This window comes from Notechis scutatus, chromosome 4 (assembly GCF_049901735.1).
Source record: "Notechis scutatus isolate UNSWTSFEM ecotype Mainland chromosome 4, rNotScu1.2, whole genome shotgun sequence".
NCBI classification, from domain to species: Eukaryota; Metazoa; Chordata; class Lepidosauria; order Squamata; family Elapidae; genus Notechis; species Notechis scutatus.
The window spans coordinates 61,284,830-61,303,582 of record NC_142012.1 but is presented as its reverse complement, the minus strand read 5'-3'; the positions used below and the strand labels follow the sequence as shown (position 1 = coordinate 61,303,582).

Genomic DNA, 18,753 nt, shown 5'->3' with positions numbered 1-18,753 from the left:
GTCACCAATTTAATTTGTCACCAGCTTCACTTCAGCACAATCCTGGAATGCCATGATGCAAGATGAAACCCAAGGCAAATACACAGCACTTTCTCAGTGCATAAATATTACAGGCAGAGGGCTTCTCCCTAACATTTAACCAAATGAGTTTTTTCCCTAACAAGTTCTCATTTCTAAGTTCTAATAAGGCACTGAACCAACTGGCTATTTTCTTATCTGCTACACTCCCACCCAAACACCCAGAGCATTATTTTTAATTAAAAAGGTTTTGCGTATAAGGAGGAAGAAAAAACATAATGAAGCAAATTACAGTCTGGTCTAAGCTTAGTACACAAAATTGTCTGCTACAACGTCCTACCTGTCAATGACTACTTCAGCTTCAACTGTAATAATACACAGGCAAACAATAGATACAAGCTCAAAGTAAACCGTTCCAAACTTGATGGCAGAAAATATGACTTCAGCAACAGAGTGGTCAATGCCTGGAACTCACTACCTGACTGTTGTTACATCCTCAAACCCCCAAAACTTTAACCTTAGACTGTCTACCGTGAACCTCACTCCATTCCTAAGAGGTCTGTAAGGGGGTGTGCATAAGTGCACCAGTGTGCCTACCGTCCCTGTCCTACTGTTCCCATTTATCCATTTATTCGTACTCATTTATTATATATATATATATATATACTTATACCTGTTTATATGTTATGTTCATACTTATACTTGTTTTCTCATACAAGCTTGACAAACAAAATAAATAAAATAAACAATTGCCTGCCAATAAACATTTCTTCCAAAATGATAGACAGATCCAAACGAATGCAAGAGGACTTTCTACACATGCTGTACATACTACAAAAGAGATCCAACCCTGATTGCACAAAAATAATTTTCTTCTATAAACAAAGAGAGCAAGTTGCATGGCCCACAAAGCAAATTGTCTAAACTAAAGTCTTTTTCTTTAGTTTTCAAGTTTCCTTTAATGAACTGAAAAGAGACATTGTATTACATGGGTCTATCATTTTCAAATATACACAGCCATATTAAGTAAGACACAAAGGAGTAGACGGGATACTTCAGCAACCAACCAAAAGCATTGTTCAGGCAGGCTGTATTTGAGATTTTGGAGCAGGAATTTGGGAGGGGTTTCCAACTCTCCCTTTCTTGGATTGAACTGAGATCCAACTTTGGCATGTTCTTATCCTGTGCTCGTGTGGGACTACCATATCTGACCTACAAAAATCTGGATGTGCATTAAAATTTAGAATTCTCTCCATCTCCTTACTGCCATCTCATGGATGTCTGGATTTCCACTGTGGTCTAGTTATGGTGGCCCTCTAGTGAGACAGCCTTTCTGAGAAACAAAGATGACACTACTTTTGAGTCTACACATTCTCATGTTTCCATCAGGCCATGGTTTTGAACAACTCTCCTACAGCAGAGTAAGAAGCTCTTCAGGCTTAGAGAGAATAAAATTTGATTTCCAAGAATCTGTAAGTGGCATGGTTCATACAAGCAATCAATAATATAGCAATACCACTTAGCAATAGCACTTAGACTTACTTATACACACTTCACAGACCTCTCTAAGCAGTTTACAGAGTCAGCATATTCCCCCCAATAATCTGGGTCATCATTTTACCCACCTCAGAAGGATGGAAAGCTGAGTCAACCTGGAGCTGGTAAGTTTCGAACTTCCAAATTGCAGACAGCTGGCAGTCAGCAGAAGTAGCCTGCAGCATTGCACTCTAACCACTGAGCCACAGCAGCTCTTGTATAGTATATTATAAGAGGAACTGTATATATCAGTGATGGCGAATCTTTTTGTTGTGGTGTGCCAAAAGCGTGCACGTGCCGGCACCCACAATGCAATGCGCCCTGCCCCTCCTGCACATGCGTGTGCAACCTTCCATCCCCTTACCTGCACTGCACATGTGAGCGCCACCCAGCTGGTTTTCAGCCTGTTTGAGGCTTTTTCACCCTCCTGGCAGCTCGAGGGAAGCCTCTGCAGCCTCGGGAAGCTGAAAAATGGGCCTTCCGGAAAGACCAGAAGTGCCTGTTTTCAGCCTCCGGAGGGCGTCTGGAGCCTGGGGGAGGCAGTTTTCACCCTCCCAGGGGTTCGAGGGAAGCCTCTGGAGCCTTTGGAGGGTGAAAAACAGCCCCGTTTCGGCACTTCCAGTATTTCCAGAAGGCCCGTTTTTCGGCCTCTCTCGAGCCTCTGGGAGGGTAAAAAAGGCCTCAAACGGGCTGAAAATCAGCTGGGAAGTGCGTGCATGTGCAGTGCAGTGCAGGTAAGTTTGGCTGGGGCTTGCATGCCCGCACAAATGGCTCTGCGTGCCACCTGTGGCACACCTGCCATAGGTTCGCCATCACAGGTATATATGAAATGCCTGCAAAAGCCCACTCAGTCACAGTTATCAATCTCTTTGAAATGCAAAGTTATTCAAACTAAGATTTATAAAAATACCATATAAACAAATACTAAAGGCAATAGCAAAAATACATAATTGAAATTCAGTTTCCTACCTCGGGACGACCTTCGTAGTAGGCTAACATGGATTTTGTGAGCACAAAAAGCCTCTCTTTATAATTTAAAGGCGATGTCCTTTTCTTTTGTTGAGACCTTTTAATCAGAATCTCTTCTAGGATAGCATTCATATTCATTTCAACCCCTTCCTCGTTTTTTCTCCGGCCATTGAAGATCCAACTCTGTAAAAGAAGCAGCAGCAGCAACCCTTAAACTCCTTATTTTATTTTTTCAGCGACACAAACGCACACTGAGAAACAGAAAGCAACAACTGATCAGGACACTTTCATTGCTCCAGGTGGAAGGAAGTTAAATATTAGACAGAAAAGTCCACATTTTGCTTCACCAAGGACTGCAATAAATTTACATAGCTAATTGGAGCCCAGGACTCAGCTGGCATGACACACAATGATTTTCATATAGTTTACAACTTGAATATGAAATTCATGTTAAGCAATGTAGAACAGAGGTCTACTTATTTTTAAATTTGATATGGCCACCCAGGTAACGTATGAAATCCGACTGACAAACAACAATCATCAAAAGCAATACAGCAGTACAATAAAATCTCCTATCAGCCAAATAGAAAACATCATTAAAATTAAATACCCTGTAGCCCTCGAGTTATGACCACAGTGGAGCCCAAAATGTACGTTGCTAAGTGAGAAAGGGGTTACATCAGTTTGCCTCATTTTATGACTTTCCTTCCCACTACTGTTACGTGAATCATTTCATTTATTAAAATTTTAACATGGTGGTTAAGTGAACCTGGATTTCCCCTTCGACTTTGCTTGTCAGAAGTTCACAAAAGGTGATGACCTTGAATACAAATAAATAAATAAATATGAACCACTTGCCAAGCATCTGAATTTCAATCACGTGACCACGGGAATGTTGCAATGGTCATAAGGGGTGAAAAACAGTCATAGCTCACTTTTTTCAGCACCATTGAAACTTTAAACAGTCACTAAATGAATTGTTGTACGACTACCTGACTATAATAACCAAGGCATTGTATGACAAACTCACTAACACAAAGTTTATACTTACGCTTGAGCTCAGCTATCATCCCAGCTCGATACTTGAGGGAAAGCCAGATCCTCACAGCCTTCTGGGTGGCTGAGAGGATTATGGCGTCTGTAGCTCAAAGGGGAAGTTGTTCCATAGGGCAGCCACTGCAGTGGAGAAGGCATGGCGCCAGAGGTGGGTATTCAGCAGGTTCTGACAAGCTCTGGAGAACCGTAGCCGAAATTTTGAGTAGTTTGGAGAACCGGCAAATACCACCTCTGACTAGCCCCGCCCCCATCTATTCCCCGCCTCCCGAGTCCCAGCTGATTGGCTGGGTCTTCTTTGGTTGCCCTGCACAGGAGAATGGAGCTGGAAAGCAGGTTAGAAGGGTGGGGAGGGAATGGAGATGTTACAGTATCCTTCCCCCAAGAGTGGGAAGGGAATGGATATTCTGCAATATCCTGCCAAGCCCCCAAGCCACGCCCACAAAACTAGACACAAGAACAGATTTTTCCCGAACGCCATCACCCTGCTAAACAAATAATTCCCTCAACGCTGTCCAACTCCTTACAAAGTTTGCATTACTATTACTATTAATTCCCCCATCCTTCCTTTCACCCATATCCTCCCACTTATGACTGTATGACTGTAACTTTTTTGCTTGTATCCTTACAATTTTTTTTAAATTGACTGTTTCCTAGTATGATTTGATTGCTTATTGTACCCTATGACTATCATTAAGTGTTGTACCTGATGATTCTTGACTCTTGATGAATGTATCTTTTCTTTTATGTACACTGAGAGCAATTTGCACCAAGACAAATTCCTCGTGTGTCCAATCACACTTGGACAATAAAGAATTCTATTCTATTCTATTCTATTCTATTCTATTCTATTCTATTCTATTCTATTCTATTTCTATTCTATTCAGCCCAACTTTCTGTTGCTAAGAGAAACATTTCTTAAATGAATTTTGTCCCATTCTACAACCTTCCTTGACACCGTTGTTAAGTGAATCACTGCAGTTGTTGAATTAGTAACACAGTTTAAGTGAATCTGGCTTCCCCATTGACTTTGCTTGTCAGAAGGTGGCAGAAAGTGATCACATGACCCTGGGACCCTCATAAATGTGAATCAGTCCCCAAGTGTTTGAATTTTGATCACACGACCATGGGAATGCGACAATGGTTGTAAGTGTGAAAAATGGTCCTGTCGCTATTTTTAGTGCCTTTGTAACTCTGAACGATCACTAAATGAACTTTGTAAGTCAAGAACTACCTGTATAGTATAATGCCTTTAGTGTACGCTTGTCCTGAAAACCTCCTAGACTAGAAGTCATTACTCATTCAAACCATCCAATAAAAGCAATGGCTTTTGGTGCTTCCAAATAGGATCCCTCCCAAATCTCCATGATGCTCAGTTTCACCAGCCGTTGTTTAGCCAGTCTGACTAGTTGAGACATTGAGGTTTTGTAACCAACACCCACGTTTGTGGGAGTTTTAAATATTCAGCTTTAATGGCTCCAGGTTGCCTCTGCTTAATTTTCAGAATAATACTAGGAACCCTTAGGCCAGTGGTGGCTAACCTTTTTGGGCTCCTGTGCCAAAAATTGTGTGCGTGCTTGCATGCTCGCGTGCCAGCACCCAGAAGGCAATGCACGCCCCCCCATTACCCCCAAGCATGGACACGCAATCCCCACCCACCCACGCTGCCCCTTTACCTGCACTGCGCCTCACAGCTGATTTTCGGCCTGTTTGAGGCCTTTTTTGGCCTCCCAAAGGCTTGAGGAAGACTTCTGCAGGCTTCTGCAGGCTGAAAACTAGCCCTGTTTTGTCACTTCCGGTATTTTCGGAAAATCAGGAAGTGACAAAACGGGGCTAGTTTTCGGCCTGAAAAGCCTGAAGAAGCCTCTAGAAGCTTTCCTCAAGTCTTTGGGAGGCCAAAAAAGACCTCAAACTGACTGAAAATCAGCTGTGAGGCGCACGCATGCACCGTGAGGTAAGTTTGCATGCAGCTCGCATGCTGGCACAAATAGCTCTGTGCGCCACATGTGGCATGCATGCCATAGGTTCACTATCACGACCTTAGGCAATTGGAGGGGGGGGGAATGAAAGGGGGGGGAAATTGGGGGGGGGAAATTGTGGAAAAAAATGAAATGAAGGAGGAAAAATTATTATTTCAGTCAGTTTAGGCATCATCCAATTCCAAAATGGGTGGTTCACAATATAATAAACCATACAACACAATACAGATAGTCTTCAACTTACAACAGTTTGTTTAGCAACCATGCAAAATTACAACGGCACTGAAAAAGGTAACTTATGAATGTGTTTCACATTTATGACCGTTGCAACATCCTCATGGTCACATGATCAAAATTCAGATGCTTGGCAACTGACTCATATTTATGATGGTTGCGGTGTCCCAGAGTCCAGATTGACTTAACAACTATATTTCTAACTTAACAACTGCAGTGATTCAATTATCATCAGTGGTAAGAAAACTCGTAAAATGAGGCAAAACTCACTTAATTTCTCACTTAGCAACAGAAGTTTTGGACTCAATAGTGGTTGTAAGTTGAGGACTCCCTGTAGCAATCACTCTACACCAGAGGTGTCAAACTGGAGGCCCGTGGATCAGATGCATCACACCAGTAGTGGGATTCAAAAAAATTTACTACTGGTTCTGTGGGCGTGGCTTGGTAGGTGTGGTTTGGCTTGGCTTGATGGGCATGGCTTGGTGGGCGTGGCAGGGGAAGGATACTGCACAATCCCCATTCCCTCCCCACCCCACTAACCTGCTTTCCAGCTCCGTTCTCCTGTGCAGGGCAACCAAAGAAGACCCAGCCAATCAGCTGGGACTCGGGAGGCGGAGAATAGATGGGGGCGAGGCCAGTCAGAGGTGGTATTTGCCGGTTCTCCAAACTACTCAAAATTTCTACTACCGGTTCTCCAGAACGGGTCAGAACCTGCTGAATACCCACCTCCGCATCACACACAGTCCATGCTCACCCCAGCTCCGCGAAGGGGGAAAACATAGCGAAACGTCACATGACGGCAACATGAGGCGGTGAGTTTGGCACCCATGCTCTACACAAAAACATACGTCCAACAAGAGCTCCATCCATCTCAGTCCAAAGTTTAGGAACACAACCAACCTCTTATGGAATATGAGAGACCAGAAATGAAGACCTCACTCTTTTTTGAATAAATGCTGCCACGGTGTTCCACACAATCAGGAATAAAGCCACGCGGTTTTCTGATCCCCTACAGGCCATCCTTGCATTCAACATGAACTCTGAGGTATAACCATATAATAGCAAGGCATCAAAATCACGTACAACGTGTTGTCCTTTATGTTGTAACGCGACTATCAACATTAGGTTATTCCTAAGCAGAAAGCTGAAATGTCAGGGGAATAAGTTGATTTTAAAAGTCTGGAAACAGGGTTTTGCATTATATTTCTCATTCAGACGGACAACGTGAGAACTTGTCAGCATTTCATTCTGAAAGAAAGTGGAGGGAGAGAGAGAGACATTGAAGAGGCATTTGAAACTCTTCAATAATTCTCGTGGTATTTTAATGTTTCGAAAAGGCAACATGAAACGCAGCCCTTAAAACTATAAAGCTCTCCTTTCAAACACAGGCTAACAATTTCAGATTTGGAGAAAACAAACTCGTCAGCCAAAAAATGCTGACTGAATGCAAGCCACCCACGTTTACAAGTATGATTTATATAGTTACTTGAGATAAAAACTAGTCACGCTACTTCCATTAACCTGTTTCATTTAGAAGTACATTATGAATGTAAAGTTATCTGTAGATCTCCAATCTGACTTTAAGACTGGCCTCAAGACTCTTTCATTTTCCAAATGGGGAAACTGGGAAGTTGAGTAAATTGGGTGATTCAGTGGCAAAATTAATCTTGACCTCAAAATCAGATCCCTTGCCTCCAACACATAACACTAGCCAATGGAAAAATGCCGGAAACTTGTGACAATCTTCCTTGTGAACAGAAAATAAATCATGTATCAAACACTAAGAATGGTTGTGTTCCATCCAATTTAGTGTAAAAAAAACAACATTTAAGCAATTACAAGTTATATATATTATAGGCAGGCTGATTACTTGTAATCAAGTGGCTTTGGACTATGGTCAACTATTAGAAGATCTGGTATTTTACCAGACTTGACACAAAAACCAATATGTCATTCCACTTTTCTCTACCACTAATATAGAAGTTATTTTTAAAAAATCATCTCTGCAGAAGAACATTGCACAAACCTATTTTAAAAGTGTGATTGAAATCAGTGGTGGGATTCAAATTGTTTTACTATTGGTTCTGTGGGTGTGGCTTGGTGGGCGTGGTGTGGCTTGGTGGGCGTGGCAGGGGAAGTTTACTGCAAATCCCCATTCCCTCCTCATCCCACTAACCTGCTTTCCAGCTCTGTTCTCCTGTGCAGGGCAACCAAAGAAGACCCAGCCGATCAGCTGGGATTCAGGAGGCAGAGAATAGATGGGATGGGGTCAGTCAGAGGTAATATTTGACGGTTCTCTGAACTACTCAAAATTTCGGCTACGGTTCTCCAGAACTGGTCAGAACCTGCTGAATATCCACCTTTGATTGACATGCTTTAAACTATTTTCTTTCTCTTTTCAAAACTGTTCTTACAGTTACATGCAATTTAACTGGATTCTCTATTTTGGGTGGTAGCCAACAGAATGGATTTGAATTTCCTTCTGAAAATTGATTACAGGTAGTCCCCGACTTACAACTACAATTGAGTCCAACATTTCTGTGGACGTTGATTACATGACCCAGGGACACTGCAACTGCCCAAGTAGGAGTGACTTAGCAACAGTGATGGGTTTCCCAAATTTTCTCTTACCAGTTTGGAGAGAGCACTTCAAAGCAAAATTCCACTGAGGGAACCAAATCATTGCAATCTAGAGTAGTTTAATTCATGCTTTCAATTCAGGAAACACTGATCAAAATCTGAAACTAATAACAGCGAGAGTGGAGACAAATATAGAAGTACCTTTATGGCACTCTCAGTCCTGCAGGGGGGGGGGGGGGGGGGGGGCGGGGGGGGGGGGGGGGGGGGGGGGGGGGCCCCCGGGGGGGGGGGGGGGGGGGGGGGGGGGGGTGGGGGGGGGCGGGGGGGTTTGGGGCGGGGGTGGGGGGGGGGGGGCGGGGGTTTTTTTTTGGGTGTGGTTGGGTTTTTGTGGGGGGGGGGGTTTTTGTGGGGGGGGGGGGGGGCGCGGGGGGGGGGGGGGGGGGGGGGGGGGGGGGGGGGGGGGGGGGGGGGGGGGGGGGGGGGGGGGGGGGGGGGGGGGGGGGACAATGTTCCTTTTTCTTCTTAAGAACGTGTCAGATATAAACCTTCCCTGGACAATGCACCAAACAAAAATATCTACATTGAAAACATCTATTTCTGAGGAATAGGATTATGGTATGTTTAACTGCAAACATAAGTGTGTTGAAGGAAGCCATGAAAAAAAAAAGATACAAAAGAAGAAGCGAGGCACCTTGGCTAATGCAATATAGACAAATATAAATGACTTCTCTTATTTTGCAAATCTTGTGGGGAACAATTTCCCCCTAATAGGTTAGAAAAGTTCTTGTGCAGAGTATAATTTCCGTGATGATCCGTAGTCAAAATGTATTAAAAAAATAGCAATAGCAGCTTTTTGGTTACACAAATGACCATCATAGCAGTTAAACAGAGTTAACATACTGTTCAATCTGTACAAAAGCAATGTTTTTATGTAGCAACCGGCAAATGTAAACGAAAATAATTTCTGATTTCAAAAGTATTAAAAAGATCAGCTAGTGGAGATTGTAAAAATAAAAATGTGCAAAAAAATGTATTAGGTAATATTTATGCTAAATTCTGTAGCTTCATAGAGAAAAAATGTCCTCGTGTATCTATCTAGGTTAACAATTACATTAAATAAGTACTCCACAATTGTTCTACAGAAACAAGAAAGCAATCCAGATTTTCAGTATAACTGCTGTATGGAAAAACGCTTCTATGAAAGTGGAAAAAACGCTTCTATGAAAAAAAAACTGAATTCAAATAAGGTACTAAAAAGATTTTGCAGTAGATCCACCTGCTTTTGATAAAGAGCAGCATATTCTACGTTTCTCTTTTGTGTCTCATATGTTATTTTTTAAAAAATAATTAAAATAAGATAAATAACCTTTTGGGATCTTCTTGATTCTGACCCTCAAAACGTTATCCTTCCTGAGGGAGATAAAAAAAATCTAAAATTTGTTATAAATCCATAGCAGGATAAGTCCATCAATGTGCTGAATGATTATATCATCCAATTAGATTATAATTTACTCAAAGTAACCTCACAAGCATGAGCACTGGCCCCAAGATTTTTTTCCCAGTACTGTCATAGCTTTGAAAAGCTGTTAACAAAATTATTGTAAGCGGAGGAAAATGAAAACTGGTTTTACTTTGTTGATGTTGGTTTCTTGTTTATTTCTCAAATTTATTGGCTGCACATCACACTGTGTTCAGGCAACTCTGAGCAGCTCACATCAAGATAAAGTAAACCTTCAGCAATTATAAATATATAAAAACAGATTAAAATTACAAAAATTTAAACCAACTAAAAAAGCAAGAGTTCGGAGGGAAGAGCTGGAGTACCAACCACCCCCTAGCCAACCCTCAAAATCCATATTCCTATATTCTATCTTTTTAAGGCTGTCTGGTAATCAACTGAAATTAGTTAAAGGAATGATATAACATTCGTTTTCATCTTATCTTGTTCACCTATGACGGGGTGTCAAACTTGTGACGACATGCTGTCGTCACATGACCTATTGCAACTTCCCCCCCCTTCGCTAAAACAGGGCGTGGCCAGTGCATGATGCATCCGGCCCATGGGCTGCAAGTTTGACAACCCTGAGCAATGATGACTTATACCCCTGCCAAAAAATATTAAGTGCAGACACTCAATGGTTGCTACCTCTGTTGTAAAACATGGCTTACCAGCTAAATGTAGCCTTTTTGGAGAAACTGAATCACCTGTTTCTTTGCTTTGAAATACAAACTTAGACTAGATCATCTGATGTTGTCTTTTTAAGAACAGCTGTTTTACAGGGTGCTTTTTTAAAAAGCTTGTCTCAATATATACCATAACATTCTTATCCTGAGATTACTTCCTCTGTCACTTCCTTGCTTGTATGGGTAGCTGAGCACATGCACTTCAGAACAAACTAAATAGAGCAACCTCCTACACAAAGTCTTGTAGCCCATTATAAGACATTAAAATAGTCTGTAATAGAAAGAGTAGCTACAACATGGAGAAGTCACTTCAAGACAGGTTATTCTGTATTTCTGTGTGGTGTAATGGTTAGATGCTGGATTGGCCCTGAGGAGACCCAAGTTTAAGTTTACCTGCAGCCATAGAAGTTCACTGGGTGACTTTCAGAGGTGGTATTCAGCAGGTTCTGACCAGTTCTGGGGAACCGGTAGCGGAAATTTTGAGTAGTTTGGAGAACCGGCAAATCCCACCTCTGACTGGCCCCGCCCCCATCTATTCTCCGCCTCCCAAGTCCCAGCTGATCAGCTGGGTCTTCTTTGGTTGCCCTGCACAGGAGAACGGAACTGGAAAGCAGGTTAGTGGGGTGGGGAAGGAATGGAGATTTTACAGTATCCTTCCTTGCCATGCCCACCAAGCCACACCCACCAAGCCACGCCCACAGGACCAGTAGTAAAAAATTGGAATCCCACCACTGGTAACTTGTTCAGCCCAAGCTATTTCAAAAGATTAAGGAAAGAGTACCACCGGAGATCAAATAAGATAAAAATCTAATGCAGGGCTATCAAACTCCCGGCCCACAAGGCCGAATGTATCATGCACTGACCACACCCACACCCGGTTTAATGAAGGGGAAAAAAATCTCGATATGTCATGTGACAATGCCGTGACAACGTGAGTTTGACACGGCTGATCTAATGGAAAAATACCCTACAGATCCCTTTTTTCATTTTAATTGTTTTTAGGTAATATTTATGCTAGAAAGAACAAGAACGAAAGGTAACAGCAATGAATAAGGTATGTCAACATTCAGTCATAAGTTGCATATAACAGTCTATTTATCAAGAGAAATTAGTAATAGCTTCATTTATACATAATCTTTCTAGATCCAATAAAAATGTGATTCATCCGTTTGAAAAGCATATATCTGAATTTTTTTTTCAAGCATGTATTGGTCACTTTTTTCCCCATAAAAGCAATTTTCCATACCTTTGCATGGCAACTATTCAATGATAGGTTATCCAGAAATGGATCAGTTTGGAGCAAATCTCAAACCTGCAGCCAGGAAAGCTACAATAAACTCTATAGTTATCTTCCTCAAAAATATGTAATAATCCCAATTCTGGATTACTTTTATACTTTTTCTTTATTTATTCTTCTAAATTATTCATCCATATTTTGATGAATGACTATGGACTAGTTCTGTTAGTCTAAGCCAGCTGAAATTAAATGCCAACAATGTAATACTGTGTTTTCCTCTGTATCTCTGGAAGGCGGTAGAAAATCACAACCATTTGTCATTTGAGGCCAAGTGACAAGTGGTTTGGAAATCAGGTGATTTTCAACCACCTTCCATGTGAGAGATACAGTGATAGAAACACACCTGATTTCCAAACCATTTGTCACTTGGCCTCCTCCATTTGTTTTCCCACATTTGTATCTCTCAAAGTTACATGCATTTATGTATAATCTGATCATTTTGCCTCTGACTTAAGTAAGGACCTATAACCGTGAGGGCGAACCTGTAGCACGCAGAGCCATTTGTGCGGGCATGCAAGCCCCAGCCAAACGTACCTGCGCTGCGCATGCGTGTGCCTCCCTACTGATTTTCGGCCCGTTTCAGGCCGTTTTTCGCCCTCCCGGAGGCTTGAAGGAAGTCTCTGCAGCTCTGCTGCCTCCAGGAGGGCAAAAACGGTCTCTCCTGGGCTCCAGAGGCTGAAAATGGGCCCTTCCAGTATTTCTGGAAGGGCCGTTTTTTTTGGCCTCCTGAGGCTGCAGGAGGCCAAAGTCTCAAGTCTCAGGGAGGGTGAAAACTGCCTCAAACGAGCCGAAAATCAGCTGGCAGGCGCGTGCATGCATAGTGCATGTAAGGGGGCGGGGTGGGGTGTTGCGCATGCATGCGCAGGGGGGGCGGGGCATATCACATTGTAGGTGCAAGCGCTTTTGGCACACCCCAACAAAAAGGTTCGCCATCACTGACCTATATAGTCACCCAAACTCAAAAGCTGACTGGGATGCCTGGAGTCAGGATCTCAATTTGATGCTCTTGTGCAAATTAGGATTTGTAAATTAAAGAGAATGCTAGTTTAAGAGCCATGGTGTTGCAGTGGTTAGAAGGCAGTATTGCAGGCTATCTCACTGCTCACTGCCAGGAGTTCGATCCTGACCTGCTCAAAGCTGACTCAGTCTTCCCTCCTTCCAAGGTGGGTAAAATGAAGAGCCAGATTGCTGTGGGCAATAGGCTGACTCTGTAAAACACTTCAGAGAGGGATGGAAAGCACTATGAAGTGGTGTATAAGTCTAAGCGTTATTGCTCTTATCTTATGGAAGGGGAAAAAAATTAAAAATAAATAAATAAAAAGATTTCTAATTAACTTAGTAGCTTAGATAAGCAGACACAAAGCTGCTCTGTGTGACAATGGGTAGCTATTTCACTAAAAAGGAGAATCAGACTAATCGTTTCCCTTTTGCGTGAGAGTGGTCACTGGGTATTTCCAAAACCAGACTGATAATTTTCCGATATGATTTATAATGGCCACCCATTTCACAAAGGTGACTCTGAGCAGCAAACAAAATTAAAGCCATACTTAGATTAGCTATATATAGGAAAGATACGCCACAATTTAATGGATTAAGTTGGAATCGACAGAGCAGTTATGATCCCTGAGACATAATCCAATTCGTTGGGATCCAATGAATAATTTTACCATGAACTTATTAACATAAATGAAATCTTAAGAAATGCCATTGTTTGGACATCGAACAAGGTATCAGAAAGACTTACACCAGGGGTGTCAAACTGAAGGCCGGGGGGTGGGGGGGCGGATCCGGCCAGCAGCGTACTTAGATCTGGCTCCTGGGATTGCCCTGGAAACAGTGAAGGACTGACCTGTAGTGCCTCTGCCAGCAAAAACAGAGTTCAGGAACCATGGGCAGCCCTCCCAAGCTCCATTTTCACTGGCAGAGCGTTGCAGTAGGCTGTCACAGCCAAAAAATGGAGCTCGGGAACCTGTTTTCATTGGCAGAGCACTTGGGACACCACAGGCACCTCCAACACGAGTGATGTCGAGCTGGTCACGCCCATCCTGGCCATAAATACCTCAGCCACCCCAGGTTAAACACAACCCTGATGTGGCCCTCAATGAAATTGAGTTTGACACCCCTCACTTACACCATCAAATAAACATACACACATACACATACACATACATACATACATACACATATATATACACATACATATACATACTGTTCTGACCCAAATACCGGAAGTGACAAAACGGGGCTAGTTTTCGGCCTGCAAAGCCTGCAGAGGCCTGCAGAAGCTTTCCTCAAGCCTTTGGGAGGCCGAAAAAGGCCTCAAGCTGGCTGAAAATCAGCTGTGAGGCACAGTGCAGGTAAGGGGGCGGCGTGGGTGGGGATTACACACACATGGGCAGGGGGCATGGGAGCCCATGCCTTGCCTTCTGGGTGCTGATGCGCGCACAATTTTTGGCACAGGAGCTCAAAAAGGTTAGCCACCACTGACAAAGGGTCTCCTGCTTGAGCGGGGGTTGGTCTAGAAGACCTCCAAGGTCCCTTCCAGCTCTTGTTACTCTGTGCTCTCTAAGCAGAGCCAGTTCCCAATGAATCTCAGAAATCTGGAGCTGAGCCAGAGAAAGAGACGGCTGATCTTGATCCAAGAACTCACCAGCAACTAAGACATGCAGAATACAGGGTGGTCAGCTTGTCTCCTCAAGAAAAATTGGTGGCCAACCTCTGCCAACGACTGGGACTATGTAAGAGCAACCTCCGGACTCTTTCTTAACCCTTTTCGAAAACAACATTCCCATTTTTGGTCTTTGCACATTGAACCTCTGGCACTGCTTCTGAATTGGACTCTGGCTACCCCTGGGCTTCTCTGCTTCTTCATACTCTTTGTCAACATGCTTTGACTTGAAAAGCAAAGTACATACATCTCCTGACTCTTGATTTGCAACCTCTCCAATCAAGTATGATCTCAATCAAGTATGATGTCTGCCATTCACTGACAACTCGTAAAACATTCCTATGCCTGTTTTCGAGTTGCCATAAACAAGGGGGGGTGGGAATCTGAAGGAGTAGTATGGCAATTTAAAACTGGAAGTACATTCCACGCTTATCTTACAAAGATTATAGCTAGGCTACCAGATCTTCTGCCACAAAAATCTTTCATTGGAGAACATGATTGAGGACACTCAGCCTGTGAACATGCTTCATTGGAGGATATGATTTATGAAACACCCAGGGGGGAGGGGGAAAACAGGGTCACAGGTGACTGTAAATTACGTATGCCAGAGTTGGCTTCATGTAGGTTAATGCCGACATGTTGCCCTTAATAAATCTTTTGGATTCTTTTGAAGCTTGGCTCAAGGCTCATGATTTAATGAGGGCAATTGCCGGAACCCTGACACTCACATTGACAAATTTATAACTCCAGCATAAAACTGCTTGTGAACTTCTAATCTACGGGCTACATTGCAGGACAATGCTGCAATCAAGGTATCTTTTTTTTTTCCTCTTCACAAATCTGACAGGCAGGTCACACCAGGATCACTAGGCCAACACTTAACTCACCCGACTTAGATGGCTAAAGGAGCCGTGGTGGCGCAGTGGTTAAAATGCAGTATTGCAGGCCAACTCTGCCCATAGCCAGTTTGATCCTGACCAGCTCAAGGTTGACTCAGCTTGCCAGCCTTCTGAGATTGGCAAAATGAGGGCCCAGATTGTTGGGGGCAATATGCCAAAATTTGTAAAGAACTCAGAGAGTGCTAAGACACTATGGAGAGGTATATAAGTCTAAGTGCTATTGCGATTGCTAAACCCATCACTTTGTCTATCAAGATTTGCCTCCTTCCTCAGCCAAAGTCATCCATGTTGAGGGAGTGATTGGGGGCTGTTTTGCTGCTGGCATAAAACTCAGCAATTATTGTATTTTACTAATCTGTTAGGATAATAGCACTTCCTGCTCTCAGTACCAAGGCAGAATAAAGTAGAGTAGAGTAGAGTAGAGTAGAGTAGAGTAGAGTAGAGTAGAGTAGAGTAGAGTAGAGTAGTCAGTGTCAGTGTCAGTATAAGTATAAGTATGGAATAGAATAGAATAGAATAGAATAGAATAGAATAGAATAGAATAGAATAGAATAGAATAGGATTCTTTATTGGCCAAGTGTGATTGGACACACAAGGAATTTGTCTTTGGTTCATAATCTCTCAGTGTACATCATAAAAAATAAAATACATTCATCAAGAATCATAAGATACAACACTTAGTGAATAGTCATAGGTTACTAATAAGCAATCAAATCATACTAGGGAACAAATAAAACAATATAAATTGTAAAGATACAAGCAACACGGTTATAGTCATAAGTTGGAAGAGATAGGAAATAGGAAGGATGAGAAGAAGAATAGTAATACAGTCTTAGTAAATAGTTGGACAGTGTTTAGGGAATTATTTGTTTAGCAGAGTGATGGCGTTCGGGGGAAAAACTGTCCTTGTGTCTAGTTTTCTGGTGTGCAGGGCTCTATAGCGTCGTTTTGTGGGTAGAAGTTGAAACAATTTATGTCCAGGACAGGTCCTCCATGGAAGGCAGGTTGGTAGCAATTTTTTTTCTGCAGTTCTAACTATCCTCTGAAGTCTGTGTCTGCATAATGTGCCCTTATGTGCCATAATGTGCCTTAATGCTGTCTGCCTGAATGTGCCCTTATGAGTCAAATACAGTCTTCCAAGCGAAAAGAATGACCAGACCAGAACCCTTGGAAGGACAAACTAAGAACCACGAGTCTTGTTCTCCAGCAAATATTCCTCCACCAACAAGTTATACCAATCGAATTATGCAGGCAATACTCCCATCATATCCATTTTAGCCAAACCTCCATTACTTAAAAGTCCAGAGAAAACAACAGAATATTTACAGAAATACAAAGTTAACAAGAGTGGAGCAGATTAGAAAACAAGATACGGGAAGCTACCTTTCTCCTGATCCTTTTTCTCCTCCATTGGTGCCTGAGCCACCCCAGCATCAGAGGTTCACAAAGGAACAAGCAACTCTGCACTCACTGCTAAAAGCTCTTGGAAATAAAACGTTATTCCCTAGAAAACAGGCCTTATGCAATGGTTCTTCTGTTCCCACATGGCCATCAGAAATGTTGTACGAAGGTTAGAAGATGGAAAAGCTCAAGGGAATTGAAGCCGAGATGAACAGCAATCACACAAAAAAAGACATACAAGAGGGGGAGAAACAACTTTTGAGGAAGAAGAGGGGAAAAAACCACTTGTAGATCGTGTGACTGTGAGAAAGAGGAAATAGCATACATGTGGCAGGCAGAGGAACCATAATTGAAGACGGACACCAGCGGTTTAGCAGTCTAACAACCCAAATGAAAATTTTATGTGATGGCTCAACATGTAAATATTCTTGGATCTCTTAAAGTGAACATTGTAAAGATTTTGTCTCGGCTGTCATTGCACTAGAAGTCAGCAAAGCAGAATATTTTTGACCATTATTTCTACTTCGCTTTGATCTATTTACGCTATAAATGACAAAGATATTTCAAGGAATAAATGTCTATAGAATATTGTCTGTGCTATCATGAACGAAAGACATTTGGGGAGGTGGTAGCGACAGGTTATTGTCCGGGCTGCTGTTAGAACAATAATGCCACCAAGCTATCCTTGGCTTCTCTGATTCTGTGAAGAGAGAGAGGGTACTTGTTAATTTATGTTGGGTAGAGAGTAACCGGGTTTATAACAAGGAGCATGTGAATCTCGTATGAAAAGAATGACATTCTGCAGTAGTTATCCGCTGTGGATAGCTTTCAACGTTATGCTAAGCATTTTTGAGACCAGAATATCTGAAGATCCTCCCTTCCTTCTCATTGAAACCTGCTCATTTAACTAAAATCATCACTTGAGGTCCTTGAATGCATCCCAGGGCCACAAGAACTCTTAGTTTGGACCTGGAGATGCCCTGATGTTCCACAACTTTCTTCAGAGAGAATCTCACCTCCCTTTTAATTAATGTACTAGCTCGATACCCATGCTTCACTACAAAACTTTGTGGTCGGGCTTAGTTTTGGGGGAGGAAAATAAGCGGGGGGGGGAATTCTGTTCCGCCTACCAGCATCCATCGGTATTCATCTGGCTAGCATCCTGACAGTGTGTGAGAGAGTTGAGGGCTTTTTGGAAACTGAAACAGTATTAGCTGTGTGAGCAAGGAGACAGCAAGGAGCCTGGGCGTGGCTTAGCTCAACTGTTCTGTACTAAAGCTGGTTGCAGCTATGAAACTAAAACTGAAACTGAAACTCCTCTCCTCTGTCTGTGTTTTGCATTTGGAACAGATTTCTTTTCAGATGGGGAGTGGGAGTAGAACTCCTTAGCATCAGAGCGTGTTAATAATAATAATATACGAAATACTAATGCTCTGATGGTCATTTTGAAAAATCCTTTCTTAGTGAGCACCTAGAAGCCAAGAGGAACAATACGTACCAAATTTCAAGTTTGTAGGCTTTACGGTTCTGGAGATTTTGTGATGATGCGTGAGTGGTATTTCGCTTTTATGTATATAGAAGAAGAAGATATGCCTAAACATCCTTACTTAGGAAGTCTTTTCATATTTGCACGACTTAAGCTCCTGAAACGAAACCTGCTGCACCAAATCATTGCAAGTCTTAGGGGATGTTTCTTGTTTTCCTCAATACCTTTTTTCATTTGGTGCTTTTCTGCATTTTGATTTCACTCGCGCTTGGTATATGAGTGCTAGCTGTGGCATTTTGAAAAAGAAAGATAGAATATAATTTTCGACTTCTAAAGAATAAAACTTGGAAAGGGGGCAAGAAGGGAAGAAATTTAAATTAGGGAATAGTGTGGGGGGGGAAGCAACAAGGAAATAGAATGGGGAGGCTGTTAGAAAGGCAGGCATTCTA

General features: G+C 42.5%; 1 protein-coding gene across 2 annotated transcripts in view; it reads right to left on the bottom strand.

Annotated features, from left to right (window-relative positions):
- Positions 1-18,753, bottom strand: part of TEC (tec protein tyrosine kinase) — an 84,408-nt gene that overhangs the window by 44,569 nt on the left and 21,086 nt on the right. Inside the window, exons 1-2 of one of the 2 annotated variants that reach the window (XM_087963615.1) lie at positions 16,801-17,048; positions 2,524-2,706 (exon numbers count right to left, since the gene is read on the bottom strand). In XM_087963615.1, the coding sequence (XP_087819741.1) occupies positions 2,524-2,706; positions 16,801-16,851 (234 nt within the window). In that variant the 5' untranslated portion in view covers positions 16,852-17,048. Of the gene's footprint in view, positions 1-2,523; positions 2,707-16,800; positions 17,049-18,753 lie in introns of those variants that run through there. The other variant, XM_087963616.1, reaches the window with a different exon arrangement.